The sequence below is a fragment of the Daucus carota genome, chromosome 7, assembly GCF_001625215.2.
Source record: "Daucus carota subsp. sativus chromosome 7, DH1 v3.0, whole genome shotgun sequence".
Taxonomy (NCBI): Eukaryota; Viridiplantae; Streptophyta; class Magnoliopsida; order Apiales; family Apiaceae; genus Daucus; species Daucus carota.
In genome coordinates this window covers 11,755,441-11,779,395 of record NC_030387.2, presented here as the reverse complement: position 1 = coordinate 11,779,395, position 23,955 = coordinate 11,755,441, and the positions used below count along the sequence as shown (strand labels likewise).

At 40.2% G+C, this 23,955-nt stretch overlaps 1 protein-coding gene and 1 long non-coding RNA gene across 3 annotated transcripts; both read left to right on the top strand.

Moving 5' to 3' along the window:
• Window positions 1-13,318: 13,318 nt before the first annotated feature.
• LOC135147894 (uncharacterized) lies at window positions 13,319-14,717 on the top strand. Its single transcript, XM_064081931.1, has 3 exons — window positions 13,319-13,821; window positions 14,053-14,302; window positions 14,586-14,717. The coding sequence occupies exons 1-3, from the start codon at window positions 13,319-13,321 to the stop codon at window positions 14,715-14,717; spliced, it is 885 nt and encodes a 294-aa protein (XP_063938001.1).
• A 5,165-nt stretch (window positions 14,718-19,882) lies between these two features.
• Window positions 19,883-22,969, top strand: LOC135147626 (uncharacterized). Of its 2 annotated transcripts, none has more exons than XR_010285283.1 (3): window positions 19,883-20,019; window positions 21,940-22,008; window positions 22,664-22,969. It is a non-coding gene; the product is annotated as an uncharacterized LOC135147626 (long non-coding RNA). The 2 variants fall into 2 exon arrangements; XR_010285282.1 differs by having other exon boundaries at window positions 19,896-21,254; window positions 21,304-22,008.
• The last annotated feature ends 986 nt before the right edge of the window (window positions 22,970-23,955 follow it).

Here is a 23,955-nt window from a genome sequence, read left to right as displayed (position 1 = left end):
CACTCTATGGACTTAAGCAAGCACCAAGGGCATGGTATGACACTCTGTCTCAATTCTTGTTAGATAATCATTTTTCCAGAGGAACTGTGGATAAAACACTATTTTACAGAAATGTAAATGGTGCCTTTATTCTGGTTCAAATTTATGTAGATGATATAATTTTTGGTTCTACAGATGAGAAACTTTGCAAGAAGTTTGCTAATCTAATGAAAAGTCAGTATGAAATGAGCATGATGGGAGAGCTCACCTACTTTCTTGGTTTACAAGTTAAACAAGTAAAGGAAGGTATATTCATAAATCAAACTAAGTACATCTATGATCTACTTAAAAAGTTTGATTTATTGGATTGCAAAGAAGCTAAGACTCCCATGCCAACAGCCACCAAATTAGAGTTAAGTCCTAATGAGAAATCTGTGGACATCTCTAATTATAGAGGCACGGTTGTTTCTCTTTTATATTTGACAGCTAGTAGACCAGATATTATGTTTTCTACATGTCTCTGTGCTAGATTTCAATCTGATCCTAAAGAATCACATCTTATTGCCATAAAAAGAATATTCAGATATCTTAAGGGAACACCAAATCTTGGTATTTGGTACCCTAAAGACTCTGGATTTGATCTAATTGGATATTCAGATGCTGATTTTGCAGGATGCAAAATTGATAGAAAAAGTACAACAGGCACCTGTCAATTTCTTGGTGACAGATTGATTTCTTGGTTTAGCAAAAAGCAAAATTCTGTATCAACCTCTACAGCTGAGGCTGAGTACATTGCAGCTGGAAGCTGTTGTGCACAGTTATTGTGGATGAGAAATCAATTACTTGATTATGGATTAAATCTCTCAAAAATCCCAATATTTTGTGACAACACTAGTGCTATTGCTATAACTGAAAATCCAGTACAACACTCAAGAACCAAGCACATTGACATCAAATACCACTTCATAAGAGAACATGTGATGGCTGGTACTGTTGAAATGCATTTTGTTCCAAGTGAAGAACAGATTGCAGATATTTTCACAAAGCCTCTTGATGAATCCACATTCACAAGGTTGGTAAGTAAATTAGGTATGTTAAATTTCTCCTAATTTAGAGTGAATTTTTCTGTAATTTGGCAGCCAGAATTTGATTAATTTTGATTTATCAAAATTGAATTAGTTACAATTCTGGATAAAGTCTATAATATTTCAACTGATGAACTAGTGAAATTGTTTCAACTGATGTTTGAAACAATATCCTCTTGTTTTGTTTTTCATTCAACTGATGACACCAGTTGAAGACGCTTTCAACTGATCTTCATCAGTTGAATAGGAAGTTTAAAGAGGCGCTTATTCCATCCGTTGAAAGCATTATCAGATCTGAGCCGTTGAAATTTCTTTTGTCTCTCTCCTACTTTATACACACGATCGTGTGTGTAATTTTTGTAGAGTTCAATAAGAGTAATTTCTTCTCAACGGTAATTTCTCAGCCAATCACAGCAATTTTCTGAGGAAGTATTTAAGTGTTTTAATTTATTTTCATTTCTTTTCATCTCACTCTTTCGAATTCTTAAAGCTCTCTTCTCTCTCTGTGCAAAAGCAAACTCTAATTTTTCTTCAAGCTTTCTCTGTAACTGCAATGGCACCAATGAAGAAGTATACTGCACCAAGTGGGTTCATTTATGAGAAGAACAACTTCGCATCATTTGTGGATACCAAGGCTGTAGAGGAGAAGGAGTATCACAAGATGATGGAGTTCATCAAGTCAAGCCAGCTCTCTTATGCTATGCTTGAAGCTCCTACCATCTACCATGAAATAGTGGAGGAGATGTGGACCTCTGCAGAGTTTAATAGTGAGAATGAAACTCTAACTTTCTCTATTAATAATGAAACTCATTCTGTTAATGCTGATGTTATGAAAGCATGCTTTAAAATTCCTGAAGACACTGTTTTATCTTTGCCTAGTGATGTTCAGTTGGTTAATTTACTTTATGCCATGAATTATGTATTGCCAACTGATGCCTTAGGTAAAATAGAAAGAAGGGGTCTTAGGAGAGAATGGAGTTATTTGTGTGATGCATTTATTAAGGCATTTTCTGGTAAAATTAGTAATTTCAATGCTCTTACTTCCCAGATTTTACAAATGCTTTACATGTACCTGACTAATGAATATTTCAACTTTGGTGGTTTGATGATCCAAGAAATTGGGGAGAAACTAGGTGATAAAACTGGTAGACCTAGGAATATTTATTATGTTAGATTTCTCATGATGCTAGCTAATCATCTTAATGAAAAGCTAGTTATCACTAACAAGGAAGCCAAGCTTCCCAGCTTTGTGCAGGAAAAGAGAGTCTTTAAAGACCTCTTTAGGATGAATCTATACCCCTCCTTGGAGGTGGTGTACCTGCCAATAATGGAGGCTGGAAAGGAAAAAGAGGTACATGGCTTTCCTACTACTCTCTCCCAACCCTCACCTTCTTTGCTTTCTGCCATCAGGGCTGTTGAAGAGGCCCATCAATAGTCCACACAAGTGGCAAAACCTTCTAAAACCAAATCTTCTAAACCAACCTCAGATGCCTCCCAAAAGGCATCTGTTGTAAAATCCAAGAAACACAAACCTGAGGGGAGTGTGATTGGAGGTTGTGAGGGGGAGGGAAAGGGTGAACATAAAAGAAGCCCTACGGATAAGGATGGAGAGGTGTGTGTTGACCAGCCTGGCCACTCTGCAGTCTCCCAAAAGACTGTAGATGTTAATATGGAATTAAACTCATCCCTAGCAGCATCCTCCCAAAAGGATGTTGTTATTGAAAATAGTCCCCAACCAGGGACACAGATAAAAAGGGGGAGGGACACCACTTCTTCACCAATCAAAGCTTATGGGAGAAAGAAGATGAGAAGTGATAAGCTTAAGCACTCTGCACACACACAGGAATCCATTCTGGATTTTATGCCTGTAATTTCTCAAAATCAGATTAATGTGACTCCAATAAATGTGGAGTCACAACCCCCTTCTTCATCTCAACAAATCACCCATATTTATGATCTTACCATCTCTACTACTCAAACACAATCCCCAACCTCTTCTGTGGATGTGGAATTAATTCACACCACACTTGTAAATTCTCCATCTTTGGATTTCATGGAGAAGTCCCTCTCTGAGATTGATCATCATCATTTTGATGATTTGTTGGATCTTTCTCTTCCACTTCCTTCTTCTGTGACAGTGTGTTCTGTGGATTTTCCTTTAAAATCAATCACCACAGACTCAACTATCACAGCCTCTAAACCTATTTCTTCATTTTCTTCAACTGATCTCCCTCATCATTTGAAAAGTGTTTGTCCTTCAACTGATCTGCTTAACAGCTCTCATCAGTTGAATGCCTCCTCTACTTATGTTTCAACTGATGTCCCTCATCAGTTGACAACTGCTGCTACTTCAACTAATTCACCTTTTTCTACAGCAGTTGATCACATGGTAGCACAAACACTTCTAGGATTGAGTGGAGTGAGCTATGGAGTGGAGAGGCAGCCTAGTGAGCTGGCAAAAGGAGAGGGTGTGGAGAGTCTGGCATTTTCTTCTAGCCAGGAAAAAGGAGAGGATAAGAGTGACCCTTTAGTAAGGGTAAGTGAGGGAGAGGTAAGTGGTGTGGTGAGCCAAAGGGAGCCCTTGATGCAAGAAAAGAGAGAAATTGAGAGAAATGCAGGTGTCAATGAAGGGTTTAGTGAACAAGATTTTCAAGCTGAATACAGATCCATATTGGATAGTGTTTCACTAGACCCTGAGACTTTTACTCATGGGATGTCTTCTATTCAAGATTTTGCCAGATTGGATAATCAAGCAGCTGAGAGGCACCTCAATCTGATTCACACTACATCTTCTATGCTTAGAGCAAAGGAGGCACTTACAACTCTGCCTGCCAATGCTGGAGATGATTTTCATTATGATGATAGTGATGAAGACCTCAATGATGCTCTTGAGGAATCTCTTGTTGAACAACCTACAACTTCTCTACCTTCATGGCTCTCCATGCAGTCTGCCAATGCCATTGTTGTTAGCATGGAGCTGCAAAGGCAAGCTTCCACCATTCTTCAACCACAATCTGCAAACTCATCCTCCTTTCCAGCCATCTCTGCCACTATTGCCAGTCAGGCTCTAGACAATCTCAAGCTTCACAAATATCAATCTCTCCATTTTCAGCATGAGATAGAGCATCTAAATTCTCTCATTGCCTCTGTTAAAACTGATCTGACCAAGCAAATTGATGAAAAGCTTCCTGCTAAAGTCAAATCAGCTCTTTCTGAATCTGAGCAAAAGCAACTCCAATTGGAAAAGCAAGTGGAAGTTCTGGAAGGAAATGTCCATATCTTAAACTCTAGAATGGAAGAGATGTTGCAGCATCAAAGAATTCAGACTGGACTTCTTCAACATCTTCTTCTTGCCTCTGGTGTTTCACTTCCCAGTTCATCCTCTACACTTGCTGCTAACAAAAAGGGGGAGAAAGAATTACCAACTCCTGCAGAATTGATCAGCCAAATTCCTCCTCCTTTCCACACTGAAAGGGAAAAGCAAAAGATTGAAAGGATGAGAGAATTAGACTCTATTGCAAAGAGAGTGGCTCAACTGGGCAAGAAATCTTCTGCAACCACCACAACTCAAATTTCTTTTCCAACCACAACTACAATTCTCAGAGTGATTACACCTGAGATTGTTATTCCTTCCAAGACAGAAAAGGGTGAGCCATCATTTTTGAATGAGTTCAAGGCCATTCTATCTCCAAGCAATTGTGGTTACTCCAGGCCTGGAAAAGACTCAAGCTCAATCTACTTTCCACTAGCCAGGCCTGACAAAAATGAATACAAGCTTTTGGGCCAAGAGATCAAAAGTTACAAAGACTGTACAGATGTGGCTTTAAAAGCTCATTTTGCCATCATCTACAGAGAAGGCCAAAAGCTGTTTATTGGAACTGGCCATCCTCACTACTCATTTGCAAAAGCTGAAGAGGTGGCCAGAGAATGTGAAAAAGAGGAGTTTGAATCTCAACTCTATTTAAATCAAGAAATAGAGGTTGATGAAAGGTATGCTATTGAGCTGGAAGAGGAGTTGGCAGCTGAGCTTCTAAATGAGAAAAGATTGCCTCTTGAATCTTCTCCAAAGAAAAAGAGAGTCAAATCTAAAACTAAGATGCCTGAGGCAGCCAAGAGAAGAGAAGAAGTGCCAGAAAAGCCTATCTCAAAGCCTTCCTATCCAATCAAGGACACCACAGTAGTACATCCAGATGTCAACTTCCATGATGAGCCAATAATGCCAAAGGAGGAGCCAATTGACTTGGAAGATATCCCAATTCCAGCTTTTCTTGTTCAAGAAACTTCCAAGCCTAAGAAGAAAGTTAAGTCTGTGGCTAAGAGGATGGCTAACCCTCCTAAACCTCCAAAAGAACCTGAAAATCCTGATGACTATCTCATTATTGCTAACATTGAAGAAAATTCTGAGTTGGAGCTGGAGCTGGATGATCTTCAAGAAGTAAGAGGAATAGAAGCAACTTCAAAATTACCTGAAAGATTGGTATTCTCTTACAAAAACAAAGGTGATGTCATCTGGCCTCTTCACAGAGTTCTGAATTCTGAGGGATTCAGTTCTTTAACAAACATATATGGATCTATGAAGAGGACAGGAGGATTTACACCACCTGCAAAGCAAATGGTACTAAAGAGAATCCTTGAGATCAGGAAGGAATGGTCCTCAGATGCTAGTCTGCAAAGAAGGCTGAAAATTCCCTACACTGGAAAGAAAATTCACCATGAACCTACTCCAGTCATGGAATTTAGGGACAATCAAGGTGTTAGGAGATTTTTCAGACCTAAAGATCAACTCAAGATTGCTAGCTTGAATACTCTGAAGACTCTCCAATCCAAGCTCAACAGACAAGATAGTGATGAAGAATGGTTCTACAGGATCTTTCAGAAACAGATTAATTTTCTTGAAGAAAAACTTAAGTCCAGAAGAAGAAGATCTTCTAGGAACAAGTAACTGCTCAGTCTAGAGGAGCATAATCATCTGTAAACTTTTCTAACTCTTGTATTTAAATTCTGCATTTCATTTTATTAATGTTTTGTTATCATCAAGTGTAGAATTTATGTCTGCATCTTCTCCAGTCATAAATTGGGGGAGATTGTTAGGAATCAATAATTTTTGATGATAACATAAACATTTTGTAACATGTCTTACTTAGAATCTTTATCAAATTTCAGTTGTAATTGTTATATTTCTTGTCTTTGGGAATTATCAACGGATGGGTAGAATAGGATGGCTAATTGTAAATATCCAATGCCATGTAATTTTCTCTAAGTGAAGGATATTCAACTGATGAGATGTAACTATTCAACTGATGAAGACTGGATGATGTTTCAACTGATGAATATCAAGCATTCAACTGAAGACAAAGTATTCAACTGATGATGCTAAGGAATTCAACTGATGAGACTGGAACAGCATTCAACTGATGAAGTTTGTAATTCATTCAACTGATGAGCACAACATTCAACTGATAAAGTCAAGAGCAGTTGAAAGCAACCAGAACTTTCAACTGATGAAGCAAAGAGCAGTTGAAAGTGACTAGAGCTTAAGTCCGACAAATCACATGGATCGAATTACACTAAAATAGACATGGAAGCCTAATTAGGAAAATAAAGAAGAAGCAGAAACATACTTATCTCATGCAGTGCAATCTGGATCAAATCAAGATGATGGTCAAAGATGAAGACATCTCAAAAAGCATGCATAAGACAAAGTTGTGCAGCATTGTTTTTAGATTAGAGTGCATTTTGTAATCTAGCTAAAAGCTTTGTAAAACTTGGAGTATATAACCAAGTTAGAAGCATCAGTTGAACTTGTTCAAATTACTTGAGAGAAAAATCTGAGAGTTAGAACTTGTTTGAGTGATGAACCAGCAGCTGTGTGAATTGTAATCAATCCACAGATTCTTCTATATAAAATCTCACGGGTGGATCATTCAATCCACCCGTATTTTTAAATACTTGGTGTTTTCTGTTTTACTATGATTAAGTGTATTGTTCCTTAAATCTTTTAATTTGTAAAAGATTGTATTCAACCCCCCCCCCTTCTACAATCTTTCTTATAGTTGGTGTAAAATAACAATTGGTATCAGAGCGAGGTTCCCAACAAACAGGGAAAAAGATCAACACTGCTAGAGAAAGATGGGAAAGAAGGATGCTGGAGTGAAGATTCCTGTTCTTGACAAAGACAACTATTTTCACTGGAAAGTGAGAATGCATCTGCATCTGTTGTCCATTGATGAAAGCTATGTAAACTGCATTGAAAAAGGACCTCATGTCCCCATGAAGGTCTGCACAAGTATGGGAGCTGATGGTGAAGACATGGTAGGTAAGATGATTCCAAAACCTATCCATGAATATTCTCAAGAAGATACTGAAGAAGTGCACAAGGACAAGAAAACCATGAAACAAACCTCCTATTAAATTTTAAAATTACATACTGTTAATAATATTCTTACACACATAAATTATTATTATATTTCATTTTTATTACATTATTATATCAATTTTTTTATTATTATATCCATTTTTGTTCATAATATTGTATATGTTATGTATTTTCTATTGGATTATATTATATTCTGTATTTTCTTGTCTATATTGATTTTTATCTTTTCTCCACATGTTCTGTAGTTTTTTTGTTCTATAATTTTATTTTTTATTATATGTTATTTCTTGTCACATTATTGTAAGTTTTTTCTTTATAACATGTTTTATATTCTGTATTTTCTTGTCTATATTGATTTTTATTTTTTCTCCTCATGTTCTGTAGTTTTTTTGTTATATACTTTAATTTTTTTTATTATATATTCCTTGTTGTAACATTGTTGTATCTTTTTTTCTTTATAATATTTTTTACGTTCGGTATATTCTTGTCTATATTGATTTTTATTTTTTCTCCATATGTTCTGTAGTTTTTTTGTTATATAATTTTTATATATATATATATTCTTTCTTGTCACGTTGTTGTTCTTTTTTTTGCTTTATAACATTTTTTATGTTCTGTATTTTCTTGTATATATTGAAATTTATATCTTCTCTACTTGTTTTGTTGTTTATTTATTATATATATATTTTTTATTTTCATGGTATATTCTTTTTCTTATTACATATTTTATACTCTATATTTTCTTAAATATGAAAAATAAGACAAATGAGTACTATTTTTATATAAATATATTTATGTTACTTTTAAGTATGTTCTGTCTCCTTTTTCACGTATATAAAAAAAGTAACATAATTCAAGAATATAACAAAAAATGTAAAATTGAAACAAAAATAATATTATGGTAAAAGAAATTAAAATTAATGTGTAAATAAAATGAAACATAAAAGCAAAACTGAGCGCGACAGAGGTCTAGGGTTTTCAACATCATGCGCGTACGTAATATCATTTAACTCATCATACGGTTGAGATTAGAAGTTCCCAGGTTACCAGCATAATAAAGTTCCCCGTTGAACCATCCCATATATATATATATATATATATATATATATATATATATATATATATATATAACATATGTGAGCTTTTCTTTTTAGTTTTTTTTTATTTTTTTTTGTGAAATCACCTTTTTCGTTTTCGTTACTTTTTTTCCCAATGTATATCTCGCGCTTATTTTTTTCAACTTTCCAGTTTAATCATATTTTTTAACTGACTTTTCAATTGGCCCATTTCATAATATTTTTCAACTGATCTTAAAAATATAATATATTTAAATTATTAATTTCAATCAAAACATTAAAAAAATAGAACTTGATACGGGTCAGAAATAATATTTAATTATTATTGGATATTAAAAGCCCAAGGATACTAAAGCCCAGTTAAACAGGGCCTGAGACTCTTAAATATTAATTTCGTAATTAATAGAGGCCCAGTTGTAGGTCCAGTTACGAATACAAGTTCTATAATACATCTGATTCTAACAGATAAACATCCCGGAGTGCGGATAAATATCAGCAACGAAAGGATAAGAGTTCTATCTTATCTCTTGTCTCGAGGCATACTTCGATAAGAAGTCTGATATACGGAATCATATTTCCATCCGACTTCTGACTCCGAAGCGCTTATATAAAGGGCTCTACCCCTCATAACTAGAACTACGTTTTGGACTTGATTCTTCTTCAAGCAGAAGATACGTAGGCATCTCACATCGAGACCAGTCCAAAGCACGAATCGCTCACCCCCCGTTTTTAGTTCTACAACATTTGGCGCCGTCTGTGGGAACACGAAACAACAACCATGACAAACCCAACCGGACCACGTTCTGAAATCCATGTTCCACGCAGTCGAACCACCACCGGAGTCTCGACTGAATCAACCCCTGTAACTACCTCCCTCCCGCTTGGTACGACCATTGCTCAAACTACTACTCCCTTGACTTTTGGCTCGCTGCCCCCTCTGACTCGAGTAATTGCAACCGTCACCGACGCCGGCACGCATTACTCAACCGTCACGACAACCACTCGTGGAGGCACGGGTGATGACTATGTGCATGTAACTGATTATGACTCCTCTGAGTCGGAGCAAGAGCGTGATACCCCCCCTCGGAGGAGAAGAGATACCGATCATACTCGACACCGTCGACGCCGCCATAGGCAGGAGGCTAATGAGCCCCGAGAAGCAACGAACCAAGCTTATGAGGATCGAATCCGTGCGTATGAGGAGGAAATTGCACGATTAAAGCGGGACCAGGCGAGGTTGCCGCCTCCGGAACCAAGAGATGAAAACCCCCGTCAGATAGTCTTCAATCAGATTCACTTGTTACCCGCGGGCGATCCTGATAACCCTGTTCCGCCTTTCACCCAGGAAATTATGGGTGCAAGGATTTCAAGAAAGTTCAAACTCCCAACCATAAAAGCCTATGATGGCACGGGTGATCCTGCAAACCACGTTCGAACATTCATGAACGCTCTGTTGCTCCAACCTGTCACGGAAGCGATCAAGTGCCGCGCTTTTCCTCAAACCTTGAGTGGAATGGCCCAACATTGGTATAGTCGCCTACCCCCTAATTCTATCTCTTGTTTTGCTGACTTGAGCAGGGCTTTCATAGGACAATTCGTTGGAAGCAAAACTCACGCCAAAAGCTCCGCCTCGTTAATGAATTTGCACCAGGGTAAGAATGAATCGCTCCGAGAGTATATGAAACGTTTTACCATAGAAGCCTTGAAGGTCCCAGATCTAGATCAGAAGGTAGCCATGATTGCACTCCAACAAGGCACCACTGATGACAATTTTCGCCGATCTCTAGCCAAGAGGGCTCCGGACAATATGAACGATTTACAAGAGAGAGCCGGAAAGTATATAAAGGCGGAGGAAAGTTTGAGAAAATCCCAGAACAATCAGGGACCGAATACCAACTTCAAGAAGCGTGGGAATGACACGGAGTATAATGCTGAGAATAAGTACTCCCGGAAGGAAGATGAGGAAAAATCGCCTGCTAAAAAGAAGGTGGGGCCGAGGTTTACTGAGTATGCCAGGCTTAACGCCCCGAGGAGTCAAATCCTGTTGGAAATTGAGAAGGATGAAAGTGTTAGATGGCCGAAGCCTATAAGGACCGATCCGGAGAAACGTAACAAAGATTTATATTGTCGATTCCACAAAGACACAGGACATAAGACCGATGATTGCCGGCAGTTGAAGGATGAAATTGAGTTCTTGATCCGAAGAGGCAAGTTATCCAAATTTACCAAAGATGGAGACAAAAATTATCGGGACAATGACAGCCGTGGAAGAGACAATGATGATAAGAGAACCCAGCCTCGAGGGCCTGTGATCAACGTGATCTCCGGAGGGCCTACAGCTGCAGGAACCTCAAGTAATTCACGGAAAGCTTATGCGAGGGAAGTAATGAGTATAGTTGGAGAACCCCCGAAGCGGGCAAAAATTGACTATGCAATGGCATTCGATAACGTCGACCTCGAGAAGGTAAAATTCCCCCATGATGACCCCTTAGTAATTACACCAGTGATTGGAAACTCGTCCGTAAAGAGAGTGCTCATTGATAATGGAGCCTCGGTGGATATTTTGTTCTATGATGCCTATGAAAAGATGGGATACTCCGATACTCAACTGACACCCTCGGATATGCCTATATATGGCTTCAACAATGTGGAAACCAAGATTGAAGGCATGATCCAACTCCCTGTAACTATGGGTACCGAACCTAGACAAGCCACATGCATGATAAATTTCTTGGTTGTTAAAGCTTCGTCGACCTATAATGCCATCCTTGGAAGGACCGGGATACACGCTTTTAAGGCAATCCCGTCCACTTACCACATGAAGATTAAATTCCCGACTAGGAACGGAATTGGAGAAGAATTAGGAGATCGGAAAATGGCCCGAAGCTGTTATATTGGGGCATTAAGATCTGGAGGAGCCGGGGGGCAAGTATTACCTACAGATGACCTTGATGTCCGAGAAGAAGAGGAAAGGAGAGGCAAGCCTGCCGAAGATTTGGTTCCAATCCAATTGTATACAGAAGAACCTGAAAAGGTCACTTATGTTGGAGCATTACTCTAGGAAGATTTGAAACAAGAGCTTGTGAGGTTCTTGAGGAACAACCGTGATGTTTTCGCTTGGACAGCGGCTGATATGCCAGGTATCGATCCCTCATTCATGACCCATAAGTTGAATGTAAACCCCGAGAGGAAACCTATTAAGCAGAAGAAAAGGAACTTCGCCCCTGAAAGGCAAGAAGCCATTAAACAGGAGGTCGATAAGTTGTTGGAAGCGGGTTTTATCGAAGAGATACAATTTCCAGAATGGTTGGCCAACCCTGTTATGGTCAAGAAAGCTAATGGGAAGTGGAGGATGTGTGTGGACTTCACTGACCTAAATGACGCTTGCCCGAAGGATTGTTTTCCTCTTCCAAGAATTGATACACTGATAGATGCCACTACTGGCCATGAGATGCTGAGTTTCATGGATGGCTTCAGCGGATATAATCAGATCCGGATGGACAAGGACGATGTACCCAAGGTATCGTTTATCACTGACTTTGGTGTATTTTGTTATTTGGTTATGGCCTTTGGACTTAAGAATGCAGGAGCAACATACCAACGCCTTGCAAACAAGATGTTTAAGCATCTGATTGGTAAGACTATGGAGGTATATGTAGACGATATGTTGGTGAAAAGCTTGAACAAAGCGGATCACCTTGAACACCTTAGAGAGGCCTTTGAAGTCCTGAGGACGCATAAGATGATGTTAAACCCAGCTAAGTGTGCCTTTGGGGAAGTTCCTGGGTCTAATGGTCTCAAAGCGTGGTATTGAAGCCAACCCCGACAAGATAAAAGCTATCCTAGATATGGAACCCCCAAAGAGTGTAAGGGATGTTCAGAAACTGACAGGAAGAATTGCAGCCTTGGGAAGGTTTGTATCCAAGTCAGGAGACAAGTGCTTGCCTTTCTTCAAAGCATTAAAGAAGGTTAAGAACTTTGAATGGACGGATGAGAGCCAATTGGCCTTCGAACATCTAAAGAAATATATGGCAGAGCCACCAATCTTATCAAAACCCGTAGAGGGCGAAATCCTGTATGTATACTTAGCTGTCTCGGAACAAGCGCTAAGCGCCGTCTTGGTTCGGGAGGAATCCAAAGTCCAGAAACCAGTATACTATGTGAGCAAGGTTCTGCATGGAGCGGAGCTCAATTACTCAGTGATCGAAAAATTTGCTTTGGCCATGATTACGGCCTCGAGGAAGTTGAGACCTTACTTTCAGTCTCATAAGATAGAAGTCTTGACAGACCAACCTCTCCGAAATGTTATACATAGCCCTAAGGCTAGTGGAAGATTGATCAAGTGGGCAATTGAGCTTGGAGAATTTGATATCCGATATAAGCCTCGAACGGCGATTAAAGCTCAGGCCTTAGCTGACTTCCTAGTTGAATGCACCATTAGCAACCAGGAAGTCGGGGGGCAAGGAGACAAGGTAGAAGAACCTACTAAGGAAGAAAAACCTAAAGAATATTGGCTACTATTTTTTGACGGGGCTTCAAAAACAAAAGGTAGTGGTGCAGGACTTGTGCTCCAAAGCCCTGATGGCTTTACAGTGGAATATGCTATTAAGCTAGACTTTCCGACCACTAATAACGAAGCAGAGTATGAAGCATTAATAGCTGGACTTGGTCTAGCTAGAACCTTGAGGGTAAAGAATTTGAAAGTCTGTGGTGACTCAAAGCTTGTAGTCTTCCAAGTGAATGGTGAGTTTGAAGCCCGTGAGGAGACTATGCTGAAATATCTAAGGATTGTAAAGACCCAGATGGCACTATTCGAAGAATGCTCGGTAGAATATGTGCCCAGGGAGGAGAACACCAAGGCTGATGCCTTATCACAATTTGCATCCTCCGACGACGAGGTATGCTCAGGAAGCGTTTATTATCAGGTTTTGAGAACCCCAAGCATCGAAGCAAAGTTAGCTGCCCCCATTGACACAGGGGCCACTTGGTTGGATGAGATTAAGTTGTACTTACAAAGCGGTCATCTACCGCCTAATGCTGATGAAGCGCGAAAGTTACAGGTAAGGGCCCTTAAGTATGTACCCATTGAGGGGGTCTTATATAGAAAATCGTTTGTGATCCCTTATTTGAGATGTTTGAGGCCGGATGAGGCTCGAGAAGCCCTTAGAGAAGTTCATGAAGGGGTATGTGGCCAACACCTCGGTGGAAGAGCATTAGCTCATAAAGTAACTCGCCTTGGATTCTATTGGCCAGATATGCTAAAGCACGCTCAAGACTATGTGAAAAGGTGTGATCGTTGTCAAAGGTTTGCACCCGTTGTACGACAGCCACCTGAGATGCTGACGTCTATCAATACTCCTATCCCCTTTGCAATGTGGGGGATGGATATTCTTGGACCGTTTCCACTTGCTAGTGCGCAGAGAAAGTTTCTATTGGTTGCGATTGATTATTTCACTAAGTGGATTGAAGCCAAGCCGTTGGCCAAGATAACCACCAAGCAAGTTGCGCAATTTGTGTGGGAGAACATTATCTGCAGGTACGGAATACCTCGAGTCATGGTTACAGACAATGGGACTCAGTTTAATAATGCCGAGTTTAGAAGTTATTGTGAGGATTACTCGATTGAGTTACGCTTCACTTCAGTTGCCCATCCTCAAGCTAATGGACAAGCTGAGGTGGGCAATAGGATAATCCTTGATGGACTGAAGAAAAGAGTTGAGAAAGCCCAGGGATCATGGGCCGATGAGATACTCCCAATACTATGGGCGTATCGAACAACTTGTAAGGTTTCAACTGGGGCAACCCCCTTTCAGCTGGCTTATGGAGCCGAGGCAGTGGTGCCACTTGAAATCACTCATACATCCTCCAGGGTCCAGCAGTATGAGCCAGAAGCCAATGAAGAAGGTATGAGACTTGCACTTGATATGATTGATGAGATTCGTGACGAAGCTCATGCTAAGATTGTGGAAAACCAGAAACGAGCTTCCTATTACTATAACCTACGGGTTAAGGAGCGATACTTCCGGGAAGGAGATCTGGTACTTAGAAAAATTGAAGCTTCTGGGGTAGGCCCCAAAGGCAAGATGGCTCCAAATTGGGAAGGCCCCTACCAAGTTAAGACTGTCACAGGCCATGGCTCATACAAACTCCAAACCTTGGAAGGAGTTGAAGTTCCCAGAAGTTGGCATGCAACCAACTTAAAGATATATTATATTTGATGTCTATTCTGTGATAACAGAAGTTAGTAGTTACCACAAAAATAAGGTCATGTTGACCACTGCCATGTAGTTGATTTCCAAATATAGTTATTTCTTTTACTATAATAATAAAGTCCTGAGGATTATCTAGCATGTTTATCCAAGTCATTTTTCCTTGTACTTGTGCTTTCTTTGATGAAAAGTTCACAAGTTCTAAATTGAACTTACATGTTTAAAGATAGAAATCCTAGGTATGAAACAATATGGATAAAAAACTCGAAGTTGAAAAGTGCTAAATGAGGCTCGAAGCTAAAAGAATGATATGCAAAAGAAGTTAACTTGATAGATAAGTTGACAAATAAATAAAGGAGTTAAACCCCAAAGGGTTGACATAAATATACGAATAAATATATACAAACTAAAGCCACGCAGGGCTAAAAACACCTAGTCTAGGGCAGACCATCATCGAAGATGTCGTCCCCCTCTTTGGCCTCGGCCGCTTTCTCGGGGACCTCTTCGTCCTCCTCCTCCACATCCTTTGTTTCCGCATCCTCGGCCATAGGAGATTCGACCCCGTCCTGGGCATCCTCATCTTGGGTGGCGTTTGGATGAGAATCCCCTAAAGCCGCCTCATTTAAGTCGACCGGGGACGACGGAGTCTTCCCCGGGACCGGAGGGACCAAAAACCTCTCCAAGGTACCCTCGATTTGGGAGCCCAACTCCCCGATAATTGTCTCCCAGCAGGCTTTGAACGTATCCGGGAAGCTGGCATCATACTCAGCCGCCAAGAGGTCGTCAAACTCCTGAGAGGCTTTGTACTCCGCGATCGCCTCCGCGCGAGTCCTCTCCAGTTCAGCCTCTAGGGTCCTCACCCTTTCCTTCTCCTCAGCCAACTCCCTCTCCACTTGCCTGAATCTTTCGAAGTTGGCAGTGGAGGATTCAAGATACCTGTCGCGGTCGCGTTCGGCGACCGTCAAGTCCGTCCTCACCGTCTTCAAATTATGAAGGGCGGCTTGGAGGTAAGTGTTGACCTGCAAAAAGAGAGAAGTTAACACAATAAAAAGTACTCTAAGTACTAAACATAAGAAAGAAAAAGGGAGCCAAAAACACTAAGTAAGAAAAGTTGAGATTTTTACCGACGCAACGGCCTGTGCTCCGAGCAGCTCGATCTGTAGATCGTCGGAGGATTCCACCACGTGGGCCCTGTCCCGCGGGGTAATTACATTTTTGGACCACTCTGCGGCGGCCCGAGAGTCACCCACGATGGTGTCCTTGTTAAGAAGGCCCCATTGCACCACGTATGGGTTGGGGTCCTCTTCCACGGCTGTGGGCGTTGGGGTCAGAAAGGCTGGCACTTTCTCGACCACTGGGCCGTCTGCCCCCTTCTTGGCCCGTTTCTGACGGGGAACTTCCGTAGCGACAACTTGAGAAGCATGGGCCTCCCTCTTCTTAAAAATATTGCCAAGGGTGGCAAGGGCTGCAAGCAATGCAAGAAAAGGTTAAAGGCCCAATTACAGGAATAAATCGCAAAAAAAAAAAGACTAAAAGAAAAAGATTATACCCTGGGGGCCCAAATCACTCAGGCCGTGCTCTTGGAGTGAGGCCTCAGAAATCAAAATGGAGCTGTGGTGAAGGTTGTCCCCAGTCAAGATTCTGATGGCGGCTTCCTCCTCCACGCCTAATTTTAGTGACCTAACAGGCCCGTCTTCGGCCCGACTAAAGTTGGGCTTGAAGCATTCACCCCAGTCGGCCCCTTCCATATAAACATAAAACCACTGTTTCTTCCAGGCCGGGAGGGAATCTGGGGCCGAGTCAGAAACAAAGATACTACTGGCCAAGTTCCTGTACTGGATCTTGACCCAACCCTCATCGTGGGGGGCATTTACAAATTTAAATAAATACCGAAAAACGGCAATGCTGGGCTCTAAGTTATGCTTTTTACACTGGACCATATAACAGTAAATAAACCTCCAGCCATTGGGCTGGAGCTGAGTTGGACAAATGCAGGCTTCGGCAAAAAGTCTACAGACAAACATGGGTTGTGGAAGCCTAAAGCCCGAATAGAAAGTCTCCTTATAAACCCTAATTGCTCCGGGCTTTGGGTAACAGGCCCGATCATTTGGGCCCGGAGCAACAGCCCTATACGGCCCGTTAATTCCAAAAGCCAAAGCTATGGCATCTACATCCTTTTGAGAATACTTGGATGGATAATTATAAGATTCTAAATGCAATAAATTGGGAAAGGCTTCCCCACACTCAGTAAGCAACTCCCTAAGTGAAAAAACGCTAGCATGAACGAGGGATTTTTTACCTCGGTTCGCGCGCTGGCGAGGAGCAGGTGGCTGAGAGAGCTGTGATTGTTGAGACGAGCTTGAATCCGCCATTGATATTCTTCGGATGGATGCTCTAAACCCAGAAAATGATGGAGGAAAGATGAAGATTGATCGGAAACTGGAAAATCGCTTGAATATCGGCCGGAAATTGGGATCTTCTTGAAGATTGCCGGAAAACTCGCCTAAGAACTCGCCGAAAGCTATAGAAAATTGAGAGAATTTGGGAAAGTGTTTAGGCTCTGAGACTTCGAAAGTTTAGTGAATGAGGGAAATGAACCCCAAGTCACTCAAATATATAGGGGGCTCTAACCGGTTCAACAGCCGGTAAACCTTAGGGTTACCGCCTATTAGCGGTCAAATGGGCTCATAGTCGGTGAATGGGCTTTGTCTAGGCGGGAAGCCCACGAAATTTAAATTTTTCAGAAGTGACTCGATTATTCTAGAAGGACTTGGAGATGTCTAAGTAAAAAAGAAGAAAAGGAAAAATTAAGCCACGTAGGCCTAACATGCGTAGACTTAGGCCCACAGGACCTAGCAAAGAACTGCTCCAAAGTCCCTTAGGCGTCCTATTGGGGTCGCCTCCTTGGCGGGGGTCACCATGCCAAGGAAGCAAGCCAATTGCGGCCTTATCATCTACCAACGCCCAGGAGACATATCTCCTAGGCGTTGCAGCAGTAGTGCCTCCTTGGCGGGGGTCACCACGCCAAGGAAGCAAGCCAATTGCGGCCTTATCATCTACCAACGCCCAGGAGACATATCTCCTAGGCGTTGCAGCAGTAGTGCCTCCTTGGCGGGGGTCACCACGCCAAGGAAGCAAGCCAATTGCGGCCTTATCATCTACCAACGCCCAGGAGACATATCTCCTAGGCGTTGCAGCAGTAGTGCCTCCTTGGCGGGGGTCACCACGCCAAGGAAGCAAGCCAATTGCGGCCTTATCATCTACCAACGCCCAGGAGACATATCTCCTAGGCGTTGCAGCAGTAGTGCCTCCTTGGCGAGGGTCACCCACGCCAAGGAAGCAAGCCAATTGCGGCCTCATCATCTACCAATGCCCAGGAGACATGTCTCCTCGGCGTGGCAGCTGAAGTGCCTCCTTGGCGGGGGTCACCCACGCCAAGGAAGCAATCCACTTGAAGCCTCACTCGTCACCCACTCCTAGGAGACATATCCCCTGGGCGTGGCAATATAAGTGCCTCCTTGGCGGGGGTCACCCACGCCAAGGAAGCATACACATGAAGAAGGGATATTTCAGGAAAATAAATTATGATTTATTCATAAAAATGCTGAAAATTCCTCAAAAATGGGGAAAAATACGAAAAAAATCCTGGAAATTCAAAAAAAAAAATAAAATCACAAAATTGAGATTTTAATTTCAAAAAATATTTTGAAAATTCTTTAAAGGCTCGAAAAATTCTAGAAAATTGGAATTTAATCGCAGAAATTCCAATTTAATTGAATTAAGCCCCGGAAAAAATATGAAAATGCTCGAGAGCACCATTACAAGCATAAATCTGAGAAGGATACTTGCTGTACAAACAAAAAGGACCCGTAATAATGCGAAAACTACTCGGAAGGTCATAAAAAGGACGCGTGTCTTCCGATATTCCAATGAAAAATAAAGTGCAATCCCGAAGGATACGAAACAGAGCTATCTTTACTATACAGTCAATTCAAGTCATCTCGAATTATTTCAAAGTAGTCAAGATCGGTGAGATCCTTGCGCTATTTATGAAACTTCAGACCTTGGGTGATAAGAATTGGCAGAAGTTAGCTTTCTCGCATGATGTATGAAGCTCAGAAAGCCGATAAGGTCTCAGCAACTTTTGAAAAGTTTCTACAGAACTTGTCGAAAGTTGGGGGGCAAATGATACGGGTCAGAAATAATATTTAATTATTATTGGATATTAAAAGCCCAAGGATACTAAAGCCTAGTTAAACAGGGCCTGAGACTCTTAAATATTAATTTCATAATTAATAGAGGCCCAGTTGTAGGTCCAGTTACGAATACAAGTTCTATAATACATCTGATTCTAACAGATAAACATCCCGGAGTGCGGATAAATATCAGCAACGAAAGGATAAGAGTTCATCTTATCTCTTGTCTCGAGGCATACTTCGATAAGAAGTCTGATATACGGAATCATATTTCCATCCGACTTCTGACTCCGAAGCGCCTATATAAAGGGCTCTACCCCTCATAACTAGAACTACGTTTTGGAATTGATTCTTCTTCAAGCAGAAGATACGTAGGCATATCACATCGAGACCAGTCCAAAGCACGAATCGCTCACCCCCCGTTTTTAGTTCTACAACAGAACTGGCATAAATACATTGAAAAATAGAGTAATAAAACTAAAAAGGTGATTACATATAAAAAAAATAAAAGAATAACTAAAAAAACCCTCACATATTATGTATATTACAAGTCTAATATAGTAAAGTTAGTAATTTACATCAAAGTATTATACAGTAAAAATAAGTGTCAAATAATTTAAAAAGAAAAGACAACACAAATTAAAAGGTAAATTACTTAAAGAATAAGATAAAACACTTTCATTTCCATTATTTATAATATACAAATACATATTTAAATAAGAAATTTAAAATAATAAAAATTAATTTGAAAATTTGAAATATTTTAGGTTTAATAAAAAAATAAAAATATTGGAAGTACAAACAAAACAAAAGAGATAACAGTATGAAAATTAAAAGGGATAAGTGTGATGATGACTGATAAGCAGCGATAACTAGGTAAGTGCCGACAACATCTTAAATGCTCTGTCCAGCTTATCTGCCGCATCATTCTGTAAGTATTTTCTGTAGCGCTTTCTGTAGTATTTCTCTATCTGATATAATCAGATAACCCCAAAACAAATCAGACTAATATCAAGAGCAAAACAGAGGCGGCTGAGTCTCAATTGGGAATTAGGGTTCTCCAAATTTTTCTTCTTCTTCTCACTTTGATTCATACTGGTAAGGATTCGATTTCGTGTATAAGCGATTTTTACTTGTTGTATATCATGATTCGAGTTGTGGTGGTGATGGGATCGGCTCTCCGGGTATGGCGGCGACGCCGCTGGGCGCTGGTATTGCAGAGATTGGGACAGAGTTTCCGATGTTGTCGCAGGGGTTGGATTGAGTAAGTGCTCAGTTGGATGTGGTCGATTGGAGGAGGTCGACGGTGTGTGTAGGGAAGCCGCGCCGCTTGTTGAGAAAGGAAGCAGAGGAGGTGCTGTTTGGGTCAGTGACAACTTCGTCGGAATTGAGTTGTAACTGGTGGTGGGTTCGAGTAACCGGACAGAGAGAGTCGCATGTGGTGTTTTGATTGACTATGGTGGCTTCGTGGTTGCAGCGCGGTAGCAGCCATGTGTGGTGGCGGCGACGGAAAGTAGTGGCGCTGCTTTTGATTCCCAGTGGCTGCGGGGAAGAGAAAGATGAAGTCGAAGGGGACGACTGCTTAGTGGTGTGATGATGGAGGAAATTTGCTTACGGCTGTGATTGCAACAACTGTTTTGTTACAGGCGGCTGGTTTTTGACTCAGCAGTTGGTTATAATCTGGTGGTGTTAAGGATTTCGGAATGGGGCTGATTTGTGTGGCTGTTGGTGAGCTTAAGGAAGGTGGGTGTTATGGGGGCAGGTGTGCCTGGGGTTGTTGAGTAGTTCCATTGATAGTTGTTTGACAGGGTAGGTTGGGGAAATTAGGGAAGGGAATTGGTGTTTCGCTGGTGTGTAGGATTAGATTGTGATTTCTGGGTGTTCCAATTAGTTATGTGCAGGTTTGTTTTTGATGTTTCTGGTGACTATGGTTGGCTGATCAGGATTGAAGCAATGAAAAGAATAAGAATCAGGTGGTAAGTGTAGTACAGTAAGGAGATGGGAAAGGAAATGGTGGTTTGGTGGCAGATGTTGCCGCCTATACAGGAGGGTTGTACAAGTTGTTTGATTGAGTAATGAAAGATATATATAGGACATTGATTTTGAAGTTTGATAAGGTACTGAGGCAGAGTTAATGCAGAAGAGTATTTGTGGCTATGTTGGACAATGGTGTGGCTTGGTTTATTGTTGGCAGGGCTGTTGTTCAGCCGACTGTAGTGGCTGCGCTGATTGTAGAATCAGCGACAGAGAGGGAGAGTGAATAAAGAAGATGGGGAATAGGGTTGTGTAGTTGTTGCAGTAACGAGAGAGGGAGATGAGGCTATTGTACAGGTGTCTCGGGGAGGGATGAGACGAGAGAGGGAGATCGAGGCTATTGTACAGGTCTCGGGGAGGGATGAGACGGAGAATGGTGGTTTTGACAGGAGGCTTACACCGTCGAAAGTATAATAATGTTGGATATGTTTGGCGTGGTAGAGAAGAGCAGGGCTGCAAAGTTTTTTGGAAATTAGAAATGAAATAAATATTGATTAAATATTAATTATTAATTGATATTAGGATTATTAATGTTATTATAGGTCAATGCACTTAGTATAGAAGCATCATTTTTTCCAAGGCACACAAGTGTTGCCAAGGCAAGCATTTTAGTACGTCAAATAGGATGCATTTCATTGGTGAGTCTTGTGAGGTGGGGCACAAGTGTGCCTTACTCTTATTTGGTTAAGTTGAGGTCAATAAAGTGTAATTAGGAAGTGTTGGTCTTAGACCTTATGTGTTACTTGACTAATTGCTTAAGTGACTTAGGTATAATTAGAGACTATTAAGTGATAATAGCTAATTGATAAAATGCCATGCCTTACTTGTTATGTGCATTACTTGAGGAGTATGTGATTTGTTATTAATTAAGCTTAAGTGTATATATTTATATATATATGTGTATACACACACACACACACACACACACACACACACACGAAAAGGTAGTTAGCATTGTGGTGACGAGGATACTATTAATTATAGGTGCAAGTACGAGGCCAGGCAAGGAACCTCTAGAAGATTCAGTACAAGTGTTAAGTAAGCTTAGTCCAGGCAAGTGAAACTCTCCTTTATACTTGCTTGATAATTGTATACCCTGTGAATGCATTGTTACTGCTTATCTAGAACTGAATCACCTTATTATCACCCTATGATCAAACGTTGGAGTTCAATAATACCCTTAATACTTGAATTGACCTTTTCATTTAGTATCACCTTACACCCACATGATTATACTCCAATTGTCCCTTGATAAAGAATGAGAACTTGATACCCCACATTGAACTGAATTATCTCTTTTGGAACCCTAATCTTAATAACATTCCCTTATTTTAGAAAGATCACTTAAACTTTGAAAATACCTTTGCTGAATGACTTGTCTTTGATCAAGACCCCTTTTTATCGAAATTGAATTTACCTTAAAAGGAATTGGATAATATTTTTATTATAAGACTGAGGCGCCAGTCAATTAATTGCAGTATCAGTAGCGGGGAGCCTGATGGCTGATCATCCCTCAATGCTCGTAGCGTTGTGTGTTTCCAATTCCAATAAATTGCTATCTCATTTTGCACCTTTATTGAGATTATACCTTGTGATATTCCTTGATATTGTTGCAATTGTTTATATTGCATATTGTGAACTGTTATATACTGCTTTCACTTGCTGAGCTTTTTGCTCATTAATTGTATTATTTATGATAACCCTTCAGTGAAACCCGAGGATGGCTCGATTCAAGCAAACTGCCCGTAAGACCACCTCAGGATCGGGTATTGCCTACCGCCGTATGATGGAGCAGGTTGGGAACTCATAGTTCCCTAACTTTATCTTTTAAGACTTTTGGGGATTTTAAAACTTGTAGTAATAACTTTGAATTTTATTTTGGATTGTAATAACTTTAGATGTTGTTCATACTCATTCCTGGTGATTCCGGGGATGTGGATTTAGACTTGTAGCTTTAATATTTTATAATTCTGTAGTTTAATTATTTATCGAATTATGCATGCTTAGTCGGTTATTATGGTGCGTCACATTTATAACATTCAAATTCGTAAAAACACCGAACTTGACGGACTAGTTTTGTCATAAATGAAGTTTATATTTTTAAAAAATTTTCAATGATTCATCCATCCAGATGTTAAATTCTTGTTATTTTAGTGATGTGAGATTTTTTTTAAAAAAAATCAAGACTTATTTGAAGGTGTTTCATAACAGTCAAATTGGTGAAAGCTCCCAACTAGGTGTACTAATCTTGTCCCGAACGAAGTTTGTGTGTTTTCTAAAATTGTTTTCAACGAATCATCCGTACGGATGTTAAATTCTTGTGATTTTAGTGATGGAGAATTTTTTTTTTAAAAAAAAAATCAAGACTTATTTGATGATATTTTATAATATTCAAATTAGTAAAAACACCCAACTCGGTGGACTAGTTTTGTGCTAAATGAAGTTTATATTTTTAAAAAATTCATTTTTAACGATCAATCCGTACGGATGTTAAATTCTTGTGATTTTAGTGATGATCTACTGAGTTTGTGTATGACCTGTTTTTCTTTTCGTTTTTCACATGTGTCACTTTGTATTTAGCCGATTGGTTGTAGTTTTGTAGTTTTTTTTTTTTGCGCTTGTGTTGCAGTGTAGATTGATGTGCAGCCCCTGTTCCGCTTTGAGTTTTGTTTTGATATTAATATCACCAAATTGTGAGTTGCGTCTGTTGGTTGATTTTTAGTTCCAAGTTGCTGTGTAGTTTTGAATTTACAGAGATGCAATAGAGTTTCCTAGGCATCGAATTTTGTTTTACCGAGTTACTAGCCGAGTCACATTGCTGTGTTAGATTTCTAAGCTGTTTGTTAAATTTTTTAGCCGAGTTGTCACATTCTATTACTTTCACTACTACAAATTCACACTTACTTTAATATTTAATAAGACTAGCAACTCAATTTAATTTAACATAACTCAATTAAATCCCAAATATCGACAACTTTTATTATATCTAATTATTACACA

Coding starts and splice junctions, on each gene's coding strand:
- LOC135147894 (XM_064081931.1), top strand. CDS start 13,319: ATGGCACTATTCGAAGAATGCTCGGTAGAATATGTGCCCAGGGAGGAG. Junction 13,822..14,052: donor AGGTGTGATCGTTGTCAAAG/GTTTGCACCCGT, acceptor CATTATCTGCAG/GTACGGAATACCTCGAGTCA. Junction 14,303..14,585: donor CGTATCGAACAACTTGTAAG/GTTTCAACTGGG, acceptor CTTCTGGGGTAG/GCCCCAAAGGCAAGATGGCT.